Raw genomic sequence first — 19,792 nt, 5'->3', positions numbered from 1 at the left:
CGTATCAACCGCTACTCTGCTGAGGACACCTCGGAAACAAACACCCCAACGTGTTCCTGGGATGTATTTCTGGGATGAAGCCAGGCAGGAGGAGCCTTTCTGCCTTCCTGCCCCGGGCAGCTGCTTTTCAAGCAAATCCTTTGTTCCCGCAGGACAAACGCTTCCCTTTGGAAGGAGAAAAGGGCTGCTTGCCATGGGTTTCGGAGGAAGGGATGAGCGGGGCTCCCCCGGGCCGGGCTGCCGGCGGCAGATGGCGGCAGAGCCGAGCGGGGGCTGCGCTCCGCTCCCGGGACTCCCTCATCCCCGGACATCCCCGATCCCGGGGCTCCCTCATCCCCGGACATCCCCGATCCCGGGGCTCCCTCATCCCCGGACATCCCCGATCCCGGGACTCCCTCATCCCCGGACAACCCCGATCCTGGGACTCCCTCATCCCCGGACATCCCCGATCCCGGGGCTCCCTCATCCCCGGACATTCTCGATCCCGGGGCTCCCTCATCCCCGGACATCCCCGCTCCCGGGGCTCCCTCATCCCCGACATCCCCGATCCCGGGGCTCCCACATCCCCGATCCCGGGGCTCCCTCATCCCCGGACATCCCCGCTCCCGGGGCTCCCTCATCCCCGGACATCCCCGCTCCCGGGGCTCCCTCATCCCCGGACATCCCCGCTCCCGGGGCTCCCTCATCCCCGAACATCCCCGATCCTGGGACTCCCTCATCCCCGAATATCCCCGATCCTGGGACTCTCTCATCTCCGGACATCCCCGATCCCGGGGCTCCCTCATCCCCGGACATCCCCGCTCCCGGGGCTCCCTCATCCCCGGACATCCCCGCTCCCGGGGCTCCCTCATCCCCGGACATCCCCGCTCCCGGGGCTCCCTCATCCCCGGACATCCCCGCTCCCGGGGCTCCCTCATCCCCGAACATCCCCGATCCTGGGACTCCCTCATCCCCGAACATCCCCGATCCTGGGACACCCTCATCTCCGGACATCCCCGATCCCGGGGCTCCCTCATCCCCGGACATCCCCGATCCCGGGGCTCCCTCATCCCCGGACATCCCCGCTCCCGGGGCCCCCAGGTTCGTCCCCGGACATCCCCGATCCCAGGTTCGTCCTGGAACGAGCCAGCAGCAGAATTTCCCTCCAAATTCCTTCCTTTCTGATTTTCCTCGCGGGGCGAGGAACTTCTCTCCCCACCGTGAGGTGCCCTGGCTCCACTCCCAGCAGAAAAGGGAAAGCGCGCAGGCAAATCCAAACTGGATCTGCAATGCTCCTCGTCCTCAACCACCACAAAGCTTCCACGGTGACCTTTGCAGAGTCCTGCTGGGCACAGCGACACTTCAAACATGTCTCTGCCTGCACCATCCCGGGGTCTCATCCCTCCCGGAAAAGACAAACAATTCCCACTGCATGGATTTTCTAATGCCTTCCAAGAGAGAGCCCAGGGGGAGAGGGGGAACCTCCTCTCACCTCCAAATACTCTCTAGGAAAACAACAGGGAGAAAAGCACAGCACAAGGCTGTGGGAGCCATAAACAGGTTTTCAGTGGGTTTTCCATGGCACCTACCATCTGCTGGGAGCTCAGCCAGAGCCCACGGCAGAGCATGGCTGGCCAAGGCACAAACCAAGGCTCTCCCCTGGCACCTGGCTCCAGTGCAATGCTGGGAGGGGGCCAAGGACATCCCCTTTCATTCCTGGGGTGCTCTGGGGTGCCTGTTTACAGGCCCAGGTGGTTTTGTTGAGTCACAGGGCAGGGCTGGCAAATGCCCAGAGTTGCACCATCAGCTGGATGGAGGGTTGGGGCTGTGCCATCCTCAAAGAAATAGTGGGGGAAAAGCCTGTAACCCCTGGCAGGGAGCTGGGAGCATCCTCCCCAAACTGCCATGCTCCTCTAACACCCTGCTTGGTCAAAAAGAAAAAGGAACTAAATTAAAAACATGGAGAGGAAAAAATAGTCTGCTTTGAGAGCACAGAGCCCTGCCAGGAGGGTGGGCACAGGAATGGGGTCAAGCTGCCCTCAGAGACATGGTGTGAGCTACAAAGCTGGAACCAGGTCCTGATTTGGAGCCATATGAGTTTAGGAAGCCCAAGTCTGGCCACAGGGGAACACGAAAGCTTCTGCAAGCAAGCAGAGAGTCTCTGAGCCTGTAAGTGCTTCTGAGCATGACAGGAGGTGTTTGGGACCAGCTGGGGATACTGGTGGTGGAGGATCTGCAACCTTTGGTGCTGAGCCAATCCCAAATCTCCTCTCCCTGGAAGCAGGAATGGGGGAGCTGCACTGCAGAGACCCAGGCTGAGGGAGAGGGCACGAGAATGGCACTGCCAGCTCCCAAAGGACCGACCATGCAGGGAAGCCCAGCACAGCTGCACAGCTCCTTGGGCTGCACTGCCACCTGCCATAGAGGGAAATGCCCCCTGCTAGGGCAGCCCCTCTATCCCCTGCCAGCTCTGTCTCCTGGGGCACTGAGTTATCTCCAGCACTGTCATCCTGTGTCACCCCACCCAGCCTGGCTCTCCAGAGATGCAGTTAAGGGCTGGGGCTGCCCTCTCCTGATTACACACAGGGGTGCTGAAGCTTTTATCATGGGCAAAGCCCTGCTGGCTCACTCCATCCCTGTGGCCTCTCTGAGGGCCCAGTGCTCAGAGCCTGGCTGTGCTATCTCCCCCCTTCATGTGAACTGCACGCCTTGCAGCCTGCCTATCTGCAAAGCCCTGCTGAGCAGAACAGGGTCCCTGGACTCTGCCCAAGGGAAAGTGCCATTTGCTGCTGCCTGGGGAACTGGTTCTTCCAGGGAAGGACGGATCCTGATTGCTCTGGAGCTGGCAGTGCAACCCCCCAAATACCAGCAGCTGCTCCTGGGGACAGGTGCAGCCCAGGAGCTGCCTCCATACCCTGTCCTGTCCTATGGAAGTGGGATGAATGGACAGCAGCCAGCAGACCTTCAGGATGGGACAAAAATGGTTATGCATTGTGTGCATAAGAAAAAAGTTAAATGTAAATGTGTGCATTAGAAAAAGTCTAAATGTAAGTGTGTGCATTAGAGAAAGTTTAAAGCAGCCAACCTCACTGCAATTTCCAGGGGGTTTTCCTGATGTTTGGGCTATGACACAACTGAGCAGGACACTAGAGGGGCTGCAGGGAGAGCAGTTTCAGTAGGCAAAATATCCCAAACTTGGGGAAGCCCCATGGAATCATGTTCCACTCCCCTGTGCAAAGATGGTGCCATGCCAAGTAGTCCCCAAAGAGCAATTGCACTGCATCTGTCACTGGGCCTCTGTTGGGAAGGGACAGGATGGAGGTGTTTGGCCTGCAGAGAGCGTGGGGAGGGGGAGGGAGGCTGGAGAGCCCTGGGAGGCCAGGGCAGTGTTTGAGGGTCCAGCAGACAGCGTGCCCAGCAGCAGCAGCAGCTCCATGCCCCAGCCCTGGCCAGGATTATCGCAGCCGTAACACGGCGTGGCCATGTGGGGAAAGGCAGGAGGTGCCTTAATGAGGCTTGCTAAAGTTAATTATTAAATTAACAGCCAAGACAGTACATCTGCAGAGACAGCCAGGGCTGGCACAGGAATTGCAGTGCCACACGGAGCAGGATGGTTCGTGCCTGCCAGAGGGAGCGTTTGGGAAAAACCACCCCTGGAGCTGCTGGGAGGAGGAACTGGGCTGGATTTGGCAGGGGAGGGAGAGATGTGTGTGCAGGGACACTGCCCTGGGTTCTCCCCTCTCTGGTGTCCCAGTCCCACCAGGCAGGAGGAAAAGTCCAAAGTAGCCACCAAGGTGGCTTTTGTGTCGTGCTGTCCTGGGGAGGTCTCCTGGCCCACCAGCATTAACCATCCCTGGCTGCTCTCCAGGCTCCAGCTGCTGTCCTGCTCCAGGCTCTGGGCCACCATCACATGCTCCTCCCTGCTCAGATAAACTGAGGGGATGTTTTGGTTTGGCACGAGCCTTGGTTTTGCCTCTTTAGGAGAGGAATTGCAAAATAATGAGATAAGGCTGTAGACTGGAAGCAAGCTCAAAAAAAATCCTGTTTCAAGAGTAAAGATGTCTCTCCTGCTGGGCAGACTTAGGGGGTGATCTTGCTTTAGCACCTAAATTGCTGTAAATGTTTCTGGACAGTGGGAAAGACCACTGTGGGGTGGTTTTGTGCTGACCTTGTGCTGGCTCTACTGAAACAAAGGCAAGACTTCACTGTGAGAACAGGAGCTTGAGTAACTTGCTGGAGTGGAGGGGCAATTTGTGCTTTTTTCCTTGTTCTTTTTCTGAGGATGGAGAGGACCTGAAAGATGTCTCTCTCTGAAGAGGATAAACTCCTCTCTGGCTCCTGTTGTTTCCACTCTGAAGTCCTGGCCTTGCTTGCTGTCAGATGAAAACATGTTTAGGAACAAACAGTGTTAGCTGAAAAGCATGAAAATGGAACAGACTGAAACACAGGCGAGAAATCCTGGCTCTGACTGCACATGGCTTCACTTTGCATTTATTTTGCTCATGATTGAACTTCAAAGTCTAACAATGAGTCTGGCAGGAGGACAGACTCCCTTACAGGTCAGCACTGCTCCTCTCACCAGACAAGGGAAAGCTCTTGTATCACTGTCAAATTGGGCAGCCAAAATATAACAAAATCCACCTGCAAATTCTGCACTTCTGGACTGAGATTCTTTCACCCAACATGGTCAGTCATTGTCACTCCTCCATCAATCTCCATCACCTAACATCCTCAGGACTTCTTCAATCACTGGATATAATTAATAATGTTTGATATAATTGTTAAAATGAAGGCATTGATGCAGAACACGGCCACTGCATCCCCAGATTTGCAATTGAGCTGCTCATCCCACGTTGATTTCCCCTGACAGTGTTGGAGACAGAGGATGTTTCAGGTCCCTGAGGTGGGTCTCTTTTCCCCTGGTTGCTTATTCAGCTGCTCATTGGGAAGTACAGGGGCAGAAGAGGCAAGGGCAAATACATAAAGTCATAAAGTATCTTGAGGCCTGGGCTTCTCTGTGGTCTATGGACTCAAGATCCTCCTGGAAGCTTTACAGGAGCATGCCCATGAGCATCCCATGGCTTGCTGGCCCCCTGGAGCTGGGAAAGCAGACAAGCTAGATCCTGGGGTTACTTAGAGACCCCCTGGTGAATGCCATTGCAGCTGCTGACTTTGATGACTCTTTCCTATATCAACAGCTCTGGGCTGACTTTTTAAAACCCCCGGTGGAACAATTCCTTTCCATTGCTCCCATCTCCAGAACCAGGTGAGGTCCTTCAGCCCTCCTGAGGGCCACTACAGAGCCAGGGAGTTCCCTGCAACCTTCCAGGCACTGCAGCATTATCTGCCATCCCCAGCCCAGCTCTCTGCAGGGAGGGGAGCTGGGGGACAGTCCCCTTGCCTGAGGCCAATCTCACTCTGCCATCCCCAGCCTGTTCCTCCCCTCACTGAGAGGACTGACACAGACACAGCACGTCCAGCCCTCCACGACCCGTTCTCATCCCCAGTGACCTCCCTGGGGACAAAGCATGAACATGAGCCCTTTTAGCTGCTGTTTGTGTACACAGCCCACTGCTGACACAGATCTCTTAATCCCCCTGCCTGTGTCCCATGGGCCCTGCTTGTACAGTGGTGGCCATGGCTGGGTGCTGGCACTGCACTTTGCTGAAGCCCTTTTACCCCTGACTCGCTGATCAGCTGCTGACAGGGTGTTATCAGCAGGCTATGGTGGGTGCGGTGGCAATGCCAGCATCCTGGCTACTGGGGACTGTCCCCAGCTTGGCTTGGTGGCACCAGGGCAGGCTGCCAGGGGGTGAGGAGGACTGGTGTATGTTGCTCTAGGCTTTGGCATTGCTTTGCTATCAAGTTATCATCTCTCTCACTTCACGGGCTTCAGCTCGGAGGTGGAGGTGGCTCAGCTCACAGCTCAGCAGGCTGATGTTTCCTTTGCACCAGCAAAATATTTGGGAAAGCAAACACAAAGCTGGCGAGGCTGAGTGGGAGTCACAGCCGGAGGGCCTGGCTCGAGGCAGAGCACAAGGGAGGGGAAGAGATGCTCCCCACGTCCCCTCCGTGCACCCTGGGTGCTGGCTGCATGGCACAGCTGTGCTGGCTGCTGGGAGAGCATCTGTGCAGGATGGAGCCCTCCCAGGTCATAGCTCGTGGAGAAAAGGCAGGAAAACCTGTTCAGCACTGAAACTTCCCTGCAATGGAAGCAGGGGTGGGAGCAGAAACATATGCAGTGGAGGAAGAACCAGGAGCACAACAGGTCCACACAGCACATCCCAAGGTTAAAGGAGGATCATTTAGTCATGGCTAGGGGTCAAGTAGATTCAGGCATGGAGCTGTCCCTGCTCCAGCCCCTTTGCTAAGTGCACAGTGCAGCTCTTGGGCACAGAGATGTGCTGTACCCTCCTGGGTGCTTTGTCACTCGTGGTGTGGTGGCTGGTGCTCAGGACTGGCTGGACAGGGAGTGACTGTGTGCTGACCCTCTGCTGTGGGTCACAGGAGGAGGCCTGAACTCTGTGTGGGACAGCTGGCCAGGCAGCTCAGCCCCACCATTCCAGACTGGCTTTTAAAGGGGTCCCTGCCTGGTTCCACCTCCTCTGATACCCCCATGAGGTCTGCTGGAGTCCAGGCTGCTGGCTTCTTGTGCCTGGCGCCAGAGTCAACGTGGCTGCAAAAGTGGGAAGGAAAGCATTGGGGTAGGATGCCCAGTACCCTCAAAAATTGGGGGGGCAGAAATCTGAACTCTTCCACACAAAAGAGCAAAATAATTTTAACTTCTCACAATTTCTCAGTTCCCTGGCTATCCAAGGAGGAGAACAGCACCTGTTGGATCTGTACCTACTGGTGCAACACACAGATCCCAGTGTGCTGCCTGCCAGGGAAACACCTGGCAGCGATGTCCTTGTGCTGTGGGTCAGGCTAGGACTTGAATGGCAAAGGCCAGGGCTTTGCTTTGACTGCAGAGGGGTAAAACAATATTTAAATAACTGCCAGCCACTGGAAGGAGCAGAAGTCCCAGGGGAAAAGAGAGAATTTGTGGCCATGCGTGGCTGACCGCTTCATCATGAATGTGCAACCTGCAATGGGAGCCAGCCAGGCTGCTGGGAGCTGCTCTGATTTAGTATTTCATAACTTTGGTGGTTGACTACAAGCATTTTGGCTGTTAATTATCCTTAGGTGCTTAGAGGAAAATATCCCAGCAATTCCACCCATCAATCTTATTGATTCTCACCTTGAGTCTTTGGGAGCTTTTAGGGCACCTGCACAAGCTGCCAGTGCTTAAATTAATTGAGCTCTGTGGAGCAGCCTCTGGCTGGTGCCTCCCTGCACATCAGGCACAAGGCAGAAAGATGTATGACCCTGGCCAGTGCTGGTGCAAGGAGCTGATTGCAGGGAAACACAAATTCCTGGGAATCACAGCACATTGCCAGCATGCTTTGTTACTCCATAGGAATGGCACATCCTTGGGTAGGCTGAGTCAGGGACCTCTGGCACTGCTGGGGGTGGTTGGGACCTGGGAAGGATGCAGGACATCTCATCTGAAGCATGTGGAGATTAAGGCATCTTGAACAAGGATAGTGGAGCTCTTATATCTCATTTCTCTTTGTAGAAGTGTCTGAAATATTTCTGCTGAAATTCCTGATGGCAGGAGGGTGGCATGGAGGGTAAATATCCTTCAGAGAAATATCATGTTCAGTGGTCACCTTATGTCATGTTTTCACAAGCTCCTGGAAATGGAAGTGGTTTAGGGGACATAAGAAACCTTGGGTTAATATATCTCCAGCAAAATATACAAGGTGAGAAATTGTGTTCTAGAGGAGGTATTGCTTTCCAAAGCCCATGCCATCAATAACTAGGAAATGGGGAATTTTTCTCAAGCAGTCAAGATTATTTACTGGCTTTGGGGGAATCCTACAAGAACTGTGGCTTTTGGAGGGAAAAGTTGTGATGATAAAGGCAGTTATGTATCATTAGATATCCCCCCCTCCAACCCACTTATTAAAAACACGCCAAAGCTGCATAACAGGCTTCAGATTTTAATTACAGGATATTTGCTCACATTTCAATCTAACTTCCTAGCACCAGGAAAATCCATGGGGTGCACTCTCAGACACAAACACATCTGCAGCACCACTTTCCAGTGTGCAGAGCATGGCTGGGAGCAGTGAGGGGCTGGCTGGGAGCTGCTTCTTACCCCATGCCTGGCACGAGTGCCCTGAGAGCACGGTGCCTCTGGCTGGGCTGCAGCACCAAACCACCCAGCCCCAGCCCCTGGGCTGTGGAGCCCTGCTAAGTGAAAGCACTTTTTAATGGGGATGTAATGGAACTCGTTAGTGTCTGCTGTTTTATTACTCAGGTTGGAAATTACTTATTGGTGGGAAGGCGCTCACTCCTCATGCTGATCCTTCATATGCTTTGCTGGAAGGGTCCAAGTGAATTAATCTCAGAGCCAGGGAGTGTCTTCCATCTCTCTGCATCACATGGCTGCAGATAGGAAAAGCCAATGGGACTATCTGGGAGCACTCAGTGTGTTCTCACCCCTGTGGCCTGGCAGCAGAAGTGGAGAAGCTGAGATAGCTGCTCTGGCTGTGCATTGTGCTTTAGTACATGGTCCCTCTCTCCAGAGCAGGGGTGGGACCTCTGGGGTTAAAAACATGGGGCAAGGAGAGGCTAAAATCTGGGTTAAATAAGGTGATGTTGGAGTTCTCTGGCAGAAACCTGCAGGAATGAGCACTTTCTTCTGGTTCTGAGCTAAAGCAGGTCGAAATGTGGATATTTTGAGTAGTAGAATAAAAGGTTTGGGTGTTTAATTTTAAAAGTACTTGAGTCCTTTGTGATGGCCACTATGTGCCACTAATAGGTGTCTGCTGGTTGGAGGCACTTGCCATGGCAGGGTCACAGGGATTTACTGGAAGCCTGCCCTCAGCCCCACTCACCAGTGGCACAGCAAATTGGGACTGGAATTTGGGCTTCCACTGTTTTGTGGGAGAGAATCTCACCCAGACTGAAAAGGTTGGGTCAGATTATCCTGATGAAGAACTTCAGGGCAAGCTGAATATTTTTCAATGGGAAACTGTCAGGTTTTCTGAAATTAAAAATTCCCATTTCAATTTGAGGGTTGCAACTATTGGCCCAGAGTCCTGAGAATGGGTCTGCACCAGCATACCACTCTCTTCTCAGAGCAAAGATCTTTCTCTTCTAGGAATGAGTTCTGGGTGTCCTTTGAAAAGCTTTTCCCTGTGGGCACCAGCAGTTGGATGGTCAGGCTTCATTTGCAAGTCCATGGGGAGCAGGAAACCCCTCGGGGGAAGCTGGGTTTGCTGGAGGGCAACATTGTAGGGCTGCTGCAGGAAAGTCAGCCCAACCTTGTGTGCATTGTCCCTGACAATGTTTCTGCCTGGCAGGGCTCACAGAGCAATAACAACCACATAAATAAGTCAAAGCATATGACTCAGGATAGGAAGCTTGGACTTTCCTGGAAAAATCCTCTTTTGCACAGTGTTAAAGATGCCAGAGCCTTAATATTCTGCCATCCACGTGTAAAGCTTGGGCATCTCACCAGGGAACAGCGTGACCAGCACTGGCAGCAAGCAAACTGGTCTGGAGGTGCTGGGGGAAAGAGAATTCCCTTGGGAAGCACACTTCAAATCTGAGCTGACTGCGAGGTCTGCACAGCCCCGGGATGCAGGGAAAGGAGGTGTGATCAGGAGTGTGCCGCAGACACTGATCAGCATTCAGCACCAGACTAGAGCAAAGGTGAAACTGTAGAAACACTTTTAACGGTGACCTCGTGGCCACAGCACTGGACAAAATTAGGCAAGTGGAACCTGAGAAAGGGGCTGAGCTACCAGCCAAACAGGATGGTGAAGTTAAGGAGCACATCAGTCACATTGGCTGCTTTGTGCTCCTTGCCATGCACAGGCCTTGCTCCAGGCCACTGAACTAAAGCTGTTCCCGAAGGGAAGGCTGGGCCCCTAGGTGAGCTTGCCAGACCAGCAGAAATGAAGCTGGGGATATTCCAGCCAAGCAGGACCCAGAGATGCTCAGACATTAACGGCCACCATCAAAGCAGCTTTAAACCTCCAGGCCAGCACCAAAGCAGCCGGCTGTCTGTGATAAATATGCAAGCCACGCTTCAGCCGGGGAGAAATAAATAAGCTGTTGTACAGGGAGCAAGGGAGGTGGGGAGCTCCTGCCCAAATCACTGCTCAGCAGAGGAGTTTCCCTGGAGACTGCTGCCTCAGAGCCTGCGCAGGGCCAGCACAGGGAGCTGCTTGATGAGGTCTGGGCAGGCACAGGGACACAGCTGGGGTGAAGGATGAGGCAGAGGAGCAGGACTGGAGATGCCACTCAGGCGCTTTTGTGAAATTTGGGGAAAGCAGAGATGGATTAATTCCCAGTGAATTGTGCTGCAGAAATGTGGAGACTCCTTGGCTGCTGCTCAGCAAGCCCCTGGAGGGAGGAGCGGAATATCCAAGTGCTGTGGACACTGGGCAGAGCAGGGCAAGGCGGGACCAGCAGAGGTGAGGACACCAAGGGAGGAGTGGAGCACATGGAGCTTGCTGGACATGGCCAGCATGGAGATGGTGCACACCCAGCTTCACTTCCCATTAAGGATGGGTGTTTGAGAGCTGACCTGCCAAGGTGATGTTCCCTATAGCTGATGCAAGAAGCTTGCAGGGACACTTCCCTCTCTCCCCCTTGCTCGTGCATTTGTTTTCCAACTCTGAGAACCTGCTGGGGTTTGGCCTGGCTAGGCACTGCATGAGGTTGAGATTTGCCCAGCTCCCTCCTGCCTGGCAGCTCTGGAGCCAGTTTGGCTCTTGGCCATCATGGGCTTGTTCCTGCTCACGTGGCAGCAGAGCAGTGTCCCAAAGGGACCGAGCTGAAACCCTGCACCTGGGGGGCTGGGGGACAGGTGAGGGACACCACTGGCCTCAGGTCCCCTGGCTGCAGCCACCTTCCTCACCCAGCTGTGCTCCCCATGCCAGGAGCTGCTTCTAGAGAGGGTGTAGGTGGGAGACTGGCCGGGAGCTGTGCAGCTCCCAGGTCACACTCATGAGGAGTGCAGGGACCCCTCAGCACATCAGGGACTGGGCACAAGAGCACAGGATGGGGCTTGGGTTACTGCAGCTCAGGTATTGAGCCAGCCAGGCCAGCAGACCTCCTTCTGGAGTTATATTTAAACTTCCTTATGGAATTTTACCAGCCAAATTCTTGAATGATTTGGGATAAGTGCTGGTGATCCCTGAGGCTATGGCACAGGAGGGTACTCTCTGAGCCAAGAAGTTGGGTACCAGGGCACACAGAGAGCTGAGATGGTCTCAGTGGAGCATCCCTGACAGCCTGGGACTCCCTCTATGGATTCGCCAGAGCCCTGATGCTGTTGCCCTTCCAAATGTTGTGCTGAGCTCATGTTTGTTTCTCACTTTCTTCTTTCCTTCCAACAGTGAAATCAGCTTTTCATCCTTCTCCACGCATCAGCAGCTGGCAGCTACATCTTCAGTGCCTTGTCATGCTGACGGGTCTCCTGCAGGGATTGCATAGATGTGTCCCTGGGGCTGCAGGACATGCCGGGACTTCCAGATGAACCTTTCTGGGCAGAAGCAGAGTGGTGTGCTCGCTGTGATGAGGGAAGAGGCTGGGACAGGCTTGCATTGAATAAAAAAGGTATTAAGTAAGGGCTGCTGTGAATTAGGCAGGTTGTGCTAAATGGTATCAGCAGCGCAAGTTGCCTTTTAAATGTGTATAATTCATGTGCACATACACACACGGTCTGCAGTCACTGTCTTGCTGGCTGCAAGAATTGAGGACAAATAGCAGGAATATTAATGATGGTGATGAGCAAGAGACATTCTATCAGCTAGAGATCAATTAAATATTTTAGCCTACTCAACAAGGGTTTTGCTGGGCACAGGAGATGAGAGGTGGTCTCTCCCTCATTAATGTGTACAAATATCTAAAGGGGGGAGCCAAGCACATAGAGCAGGGCTCTTCTCGGTGGTGTTGAGCAAAAGGACACAGGCAATGGGCACAAATTAATGCACAGGAAGTTCCACCTGAATATAAGGAAGAACTTCGTTACTGTGCAGTGACCCACACTGGAACAGAGAGTAGGGAGGCTGCGGGTTCTCCCTCACTGGAGATAATCAAGAACCGTCTGGATACAGTCCTGTGCCATGTGCTCTGGGACAACCCTGTTTACACAGGGGGGTGGGACCAGACGGCCCAACCTGACCGTTTCTGTGGCTCTGCGATTCCCCAGGACCCGCACCGAGTCCCTTTCTGCACTTTCCAACCACGTTATCCCATTATCCCCAGGCGTGGGTGAGGAGCACATCCCAATCCCTCGGCTCCTGGCTGATGCCGGCCGGGGAGACTCAATCGAAGCCGGTTCGGGGACTCCGGGGCTCCACCGGTGCGTTCGTTCCCGGAGTCCCCGAGCCGGGAGCGGTACCCCTGGACCGACCCGGCCTCCCCCAGGCGGGCAGCGGGGCCAGGATATCGGGAAGGGGCCGGTGCCCTTTAAACCCCCCCGTTCCCGCCCCCCCGGCTCAGCCGGGCGTTGCATCAGGCCCGTGCGCGCCGCCGGCCGCCCCGCGGGGGCGCGCCCCGCGCCGCCCCTCCCCTCGCCGGCGGCGCGCACGGGCGGGCGGTGCGCGCCCCCGCGGCAGTCGCGTGGTCCCCGCGCGGCTCCATATTGCGGCGGCACCGGGGTCGGGGGGTTCCCGGCGGGGCTCGGGGGCGCGCAGATGGCGACGCAGGTGGAGGCGCTGCTGCCCGGCACGGCCCCGCTGCTGCCCGCCGAGGAGCGCGCCCTGGTGCTGAAGCCGCCGCAGGACGGCGGCCGGGAGAAGGGCGAGTCGCCCATGGGCCCCGACGGCGGGCCGGCGGCGCCGAGGCCGCCCAGCGCCAAGCAGCAGAAGGAGGAGAGCAACAACCAGGAGAAGGAGAGCCTGCTGAGGGCCGGCGGTGAGGCGGAGGACGGCGGCGAGGCGGGCGGCGCGGGGCGCCGGGAGTTCATCGAGGCCCCGCCGCCCAAGGTGAACCCCTGGACGAAGAACGCGCCGGCCGTGAACGGGCAGTCGCCTCCCGGTGGGTGCTCGGGGGTCGCTGGGAGCGGGGCGGGGGGGGCCGGGTGCGCCGCCGACCGCGCCCCGGGCGGCCGCGCCATGCGGCACACGCGGCGTGGGGCCGCGCCCGCGGCCTGCGGGGCCGCGGCGGGGCGGGGGACGCCCTGGGAGCGGGGGGAGCGGCGGCGCCGGCCGCGGCCACGAGGCGGGGAGGGCAGCGCGGCCCGGCCCGGCCATGCGGCGGCGAGCGGAGGGCGCCGGGGGCCCGGCGGCGGGCGGGCCCGGCGGCGGACACGCGGCCCCCCCTCCCCTCCCGCTCCCGGCATTCCGCCGCAGTAGCGCCGGCAACGTGGTCGGTTCCCGGCGTGAGGCTCCCCCGGGAGCGCGGCTCCGCCGCCCCCGCGGGGGCCCTTCCCCGGGCCGCGGCCTGTGCTGCCCACGTGTGCGCGGCCGCGGCTCCCCCGCGCAGGCCGCGCCGCCTTTCTCTGCCGACTCATGGCGGCGGCGGGGCCGGGGGCTGCGGCCGAGCGCGGCTCGGCTCGGCGCGGTCGCTGCCTCGGGCTGGGGGCACGGCTGGGGAGCGGGGGTCCCCGAAATGGGAAGCGGAGGGGCTGCGCTGTCCAAATCGTGCTTGTAACCCGTTGCTGTCGTCAGCAAAGGCTGAAACTGCAGAGCACCATTTCCTCGCTTGTCGGGATGGGTATTGCGCTCCTCTCGTACCTGCTTCAAGTGACTCGGGAGTAGGAGAAAACCACAGAAGTTTTCACTAAGCGTCTTGTTTGGGAAAGACTTAACCTTTTTCTACCTGTCTCTGTTAGCTCTGAAATCACGCTGCCAGCTGTGCCATCAGATCCCCAATTACTGTACGTGCCAGTGTTTTGTAAGAACTGTTACTACCTAGCATGGTGATTCATCAGAGTTATTGATCTTTGGGAGATGGACAGCTCTGCAATTTCCACCTGGAAAGCTGTCATCTTAATGGGAAGTATAGAGGACAAGTTAATCGTGCCAGGTAGAAGTCTGTGTTCGGATTGTTTGGTGGTTTGTCATTGTAGCCATGGACATAAGCAAAGCTTAAGGAAATCCAGGATAGCGTTGCTGTCTGCATTTGCCTCGTGTGTTATGACACAAAACTGGTCACATCGCTCCTTTGTGTGAAGGTTGCACTCTATTGTGATGCCTTCTGAGATAACGATCCCAAGGAGAAAAAAAAAAAAGGCAACTGGAAAAAACCCCAAAAAATGCAAAACTGCAAGGTTGAGTATTCCTGTTTGGGTCTCCTGTGTAAGGAGTGTCCACAGTCATTACCAGCCTCATCCGTTGCAAAGATGATTTGTCCGGAGTCAGCCGCGGGAGGCAGCTGCCCAACACAAGCAGGGGGCCCTTACAACTCCTGGGATGATTATTTGAGGGAGAGAGTGAGGGTGTGTCATTAGTGTGTCCACGCAGTTGTAGGGTAAGGGAGTAATGCTGCAACACTCAGAATTGTCCTTGGGCCCAGCACAGTTGTTTCTTTATTCCCAAAGGTGTTTAAAAATTGTAATTTGTTAGTGGAGCGTTCTGGGACTCTTGGCAGCAGCGACTGGTTCCCACAGTGCCCCCAGTGCTGCTGCCTTGCTCTCTCCTCTCTTGGGCCATGGTTTCTTTTTGTTCATTAGCAGAAGAGAAAACGTGTAAAATAAACACGGCTGGTGAGCTCCCACGAGAGCCAGGCTGGCAGCTGACCTTGCCTGCCAGCCCTGCACCCAGGTACCTTCTTGTAGAGTTTGCATGCTGTGTCTTCATTTCATTGGGTGGAGGATTTGTTTTGGCAGGCACTTACCAAAAAAGATCTGGAGCATGAAAGAATCAGCTGGTGAGGTGTGTTGTCATGTTGTGGTGACCTCCAGAAGGATCGCCCAAGAAAAGCGACTCTTTTTCTATGCTTGAAGTGGAGAGAGCTTCTGAATTCTGGAAAGTCACTACTGGAAGTCTTTGGTTTCTCAACAGAGCTTACAAGGCCTTTGCTCATAATCCAGCTGTGTTCCCAGTGCAGTGCTTGTGTGCTGGAGATAGTAAATGTTTCCAGCCCTGATCTGCCAGAGGTAGTGAGGAGACCAGAGAGTGTAGTGCAGACAACTCTGTAAAGATAAAGGGATCTGTCTGTGACTTGTTTCACAGGCTTTGAAAGCTCTATTTTTTTTTAATATATAATGATTATATTAATTATAGACCTATAGAGCACCTTCTCCTTAGGTGTCCACGCATTCTGTAATGGCCTGCATTGGAATTGGTCCTTATAAAAATAAAAGCATTGAGCTCAGGGAAAACAGCCTCCTGCAAGATCTTGGTGAGTTTCTGCTGTCCGTGTTGGAATATGGAGAGGGAAGAGCTTAACAAATCCACCTCCAGCTGGTCAAAACACCAGCTTGTTTTGAACTGTTTGACTTGCCACAGCTGGGCAAGTTGAGTGATTTGGGGCCTGACACAGGTACTGAAGAACAGGGTCATTTTTTCATGGATTAGGATTTACCTTTAGAAGCTTGTGCCTTGCCTACCTGCTGCAGTATTTTTATGCTCAAAGTTGGCAGTGAAGCCTGTAATATAACAGGATGTACGAGCAAAGCTTTCTCCTTTTGCAGGAAGGAGGGCTCTTGAAGTGAAGCCTCTCCTTGCTTCTTAACCTCCCAAAAGCACAGTGGCTTGGCAGTAAGTGGGGCAAACATAAGATCGAGTTAGACACCAGTGATACTGCTGATGCTGTGAGTGGAGGAGGCTGAGGCTCTTCTGGAGTAGCACACTGGAAAATTTTCATGGTCTCTTGACAAGATGCATGTTATCTTTTTATTTGTGTGTGTTTCTGTCAGAGGAGAGGGGGGATCCTTTGAGTCCTGAGGTACACTTGGTTCTGTCCCATGTGGCATAGCTTGTACTTGACACTGCTGACTGCTTGTGAGGTACGCTGCAGAGCTGTAATGATGCCTCTTTTTTACTCTCTAATAATCTAGTAGCAAGGTCTGTGTGACCATGCCCTCGTTATTACATGTTCTCTTCTTATCATGTAAATAGATGCAGCCAGCAGCCTGACTGACACATGATGGTAGTGTATGTGTGTCTGTGGTAGTGAAGGAAAGGTTTTCTGGCAAAACCAGCTTTGCACTACTGGCTATAAACCAAATTCAAAGTGTTTTCTTCAGTTCTTCTGTAGATGAGCAGTGTGGCTTGCAGTTAAAACAGCTCGACCTTCTGGAACATGTTGTACTCCTCCGCTGTGCCCTGCACCAGGGCTGATGTTGATGCAAGCCTTAGTGAGAACAGGTGTTAACAGCACCCCATTTTGAAAACCTGCTGGATGTATTTCAAGAAATGTTGCATCAAGGCACTTGGCTCCTCTTTATTTTTAAAGCCATTTACATCTTGGAAGTAAGAACACGCAGGTTTTAATGACTGGCACTGCAATCGCTCAGCTTTGCCTGGGCTAACTTTTAAAATTCTCCTTGTAAGTGCTTGGCCAGGGAAAGCAGTGTATTTCCTAGAGGAGATGGAGGAGGTACTTTGATTTCTTGAGTAGTTTCCTGCATGCTGTTTGGCAGACGTGCTGGGTGGATAGGCAGTACTTTCCAGAAGGCACACCTTAGTTGCTAGCAGCAAGCACCACGGGTGAGCTGACTGTTGTTGAGAGTGCGTGTTGCTTTATGCCCGAGCAGAGTCTGACTTGGCTACTGGTACTGAAGAGAAGGCAGGGGAAGGTTCATTAGCATCTCACCCCTTGCTGACTAACTCCCCATAGGGCTTTCCTTGAAATCAGCCTCCAGTACAGGAGATAAGATGGATGGGAAGCTTGTTTTACCATTGGCATTTCTTCGTGTTCGGAGTAGACACACACATCTGCTTGCTCAGGTATCCAGCTTGGTAGTCCTGCACACACCTATTTCCAAAGTGTTGGGCAATTCTCTCTCTGTCGTGGCACGTAGTTGTGGAGCTCTTCTGGCTGTTGCAACAGAGCTGCTATCGCAGCAGGAGGCCCCCACCACCTCCCCAAGTTTCCTCTCCAAACTCCTGTTTTGTTCCAATCCCACAACTTGCATTTGAGTAACTCTTCCCATCTTGTTGGGGAGGATGAGGGTGACTGGAACTTGTTGCTCAAAAAAAAGTGAGGCTTAGTGTTTTCCCTCCCCCACATACCTTTGCCCTTCAGCTTTGTGCTGGACCTTTGCCCTGTTCTGCACTGTTTGTTTCAGGCAGAGAAGGCTGGGGAATGCAGTGCAGCTCCTGGGAGCTGACTCACTGGCCCTGGTTGCTGGGCTTCAGTGCCTGCTTCTGCTGTGACCTCCAGTTCCAGATTGCCAGGTCCAAGGCATTGGTGAAGGATTCTCTCCAGTTATCTCCTTACCCTTACAGCTCTTCTTTTAAACTTTATATTGCTTGTCGTGCCATAGAGATTTCCACCACAACTGAGGCAGCAGAAGGACTTTGGATGTGAAGACAAATTGAGTCCAGAAAGCAGGAGTGGAAATGGGGGCACTGGGGCTGCAATGCTCTGCTCTCCCTTCCAAATTATGACACCAGATCTTTTTACTGTGCTTGAATAGTGTGAAATTATCTTCAGGGCAATGCCAGATGCAGGCTTGGATAGAGTTAAGTTGCTCTTTACATACTTGAGACTATAATGAATCTCCAGCACCATCTCTGTGGTTGTGCTTGTTTGGCAAAATAAGGAGTGGGCATTTTAGTAGAAAGCTGTGCTTGCTGTTCAGACCAGGCTGAATGTTTTAACCCCTACAGTTATTACAGGTGCTCCTACCCTTGGGTCAGAGGAGCTTTGTTCATTCCCAACCGCGATATGCATTTGCATTATGGTCTTTAATATGTTACTTATCCTTTGGTCATCTTAGCATTGAAGCCTTTGCTGACTTCCTACCACGGGCCTGAGTCTCCACGCTGCTGGCTCTGACAAATCCCTGGCTTGCTATGTACCCAGGGAGCTTGGGGAAAGAGGTGATGCAACCTTGGTGATACCTGCTGAGCTCTCCCATGGTGATAGTGCTGTCTAGGTGGAGCTTTTCATGGCCAAGAAATTGTCTCCTGGGGTTGGCTAAAGCTCTGGGTGATCTTTGGATCCGCTCTGTGGTCTCTGGCATGGCCAGCTCTGCATTTGTTCCTTTTCTCACTTGAAACTGGGCTTTGGTTCTACTCGTTCTGCAGGTCCAGGTCCTTGTTAGTGAGGTCTGAATGGAGTTGGGAGACATAGCTCCTTGCTATTGAAATAACTGGTTCATCTGAATATCTTGTATCAAATGATGCAGCTGCATGACTTGAGGTCAAAGGAAAGGGAAAAGAAGGGCTTCAGAGGAGTTAGTGCAGTGCCGGGAGAACTTAGAGCTACTTGTGTATTTAGGTAATGCTAATGGGTGACCAGAACAAATGGCAACTGAATTTGGCCTTGAATAAATCAATTACCAGATTTCTGTATGGGGAAAATTTTGGGTCAGGGTCAGCCTGGATTGCTTGGCAAACAGAGAAGTGGGTGTGCACATGAATGTTGCACAGCTGTGGAGCAAAAACTGGCACGAGGCATTTGGTGGAAATAGGTTTGCTGATAGCAATTCTAATGCTGTGCAAGATAAACTTTTGTTTTTGGGAAAGGTTATGGAAACTGTGGTCAAGTGTCAACATGTTTCTAATGGGAGCCTCATCATGTAATTGGAGGTTTCCAGAAGATCCTCTTAATTGAACTTTACTCTGTCAAAGCACACATTTCTGCTGAAGTCTGGGGGGCTTCGTGGGTGGGTTGCCTTTCCCGAGCAAACTAGTGTGTGATGTGAGCAAACTAGTGTGTGATGTGTTGTGGCTGATGGTGCTGGTTGAGCTGCTGGAGCCACCCTTAGCAGGTCATTCAGCCCAGCTTTGGTCTGACAATTACTGTGGATATTGCCAGGATCAAGAGCTCTTCCTGCAGAATTAAAGCTACGTGTGCTGGGAATGTTCTGCTGAGACATGCAAGGAGAAAGGGCTGGGAACTGGCTCATCTAATACCTGCTTTATCAGTGAGTTACCTTCACTGTCCTTCTGGAGCAAAGCTGACTTAGGAGCAGAAGCTTCCCTTGACACTTCCATGTGTTTCAGGGTTGTATGGGAACACGCAGCAGGGTTCAGTGTTCTACAGTGGTTGTGATTTTATTTTTACTTTGTTGGTTTGAGTCTTTTGTTCCTTTGTGTGGTGACAAACTATAAGGTTTGGTAGAGTTCTCTGCTGCAGACTGATGGTGTGTTGGAGGTGACCATGGTGGCCCTGGCTGGCTTGGGTGCTCTGTCACAGCGGGCCTGGTGGAAACCTTAATTTCCTTTAGTAGTGGTCAGCGGGGGTTGTTGTTGGTGTGATGCCGCTCAGTCTGATTGTGGTTACACTCAGAGGTGACACAAATGCCCTTTGCTGTCTTGATCTAGAAAATGGTTCTCTGGTTCCTCCAGAGTACATGTGACACTCACAATGTGCTGGAGGGCACAGCGTGCCCTGACCTGTGCTCCTGGGGAAGTGCATTTGGTTCCTGCTGGATGCCCCTTGAAGTGGCTGGGAGCAGGTCTGCAGCCTGCTGCTCTACCAGGTGCTGCTCTCCACTCCCAATCGCTTCCCAAAGCAGCCCTGGCTGCTGATGGGGCCCAGGAGAGGCGTCCCGGCCCCACGAAGAAGATGTTGGAGGAGAAGCATCTCTGGTGCTCCTCAGTGTCACTTGTTTGATCTCTGTCAGTGA

The 19,792-nt window shown here is 53.8% G+C and overlaps 1 protein-coding gene across 4 annotated transcripts in view; it reads left to right on the top strand.

The window, feature by feature from the left end:
• The first annotated feature begins 12,675 nt into the window (after positions 1 to 12,675).
• Positions 12,676 to 19,792, top strand: part of LARP1 (La ribonucleoprotein 1, translational regulator) — a 45,851-nt gene continuing 38,734 nt past the window's right edge. For 3 of the 4 annotated variants that reach the window (XM_059860445.1, XM_059860443.1, XM_059860442.1), the window contains exon 1: positions 12,676 to 13,083. In XM_059860445.1, coding sequence (XP_059716428.1) covers positions 12,741 to 13,083 — 343 coding nt within the window. In that variant the 5' untranslated portion in view covers positions 12,676 to 12,740. The remainder of the gene's footprint in view (positions 13,084 to 19,792) is intronic. The other variant, XM_059860444.1, reaches the window with a different exon arrangement.

The sequence above is a fragment of the Haemorhous mexicanus genome, chromosome 15 (genome assembly GCF_027477595.1).
Source record: "Haemorhous mexicanus isolate bHaeMex1 chromosome 15, bHaeMex1.pri, whole genome shotgun sequence".
Taxonomy (NCBI): Eukaryota; Metazoa; Chordata; class Aves; order Passeriformes; family Fringillidae; genus Haemorhous; species Haemorhous mexicanus.
This window is presented reverse-complemented; position numbering and strand designations above follow the sequence as displayed.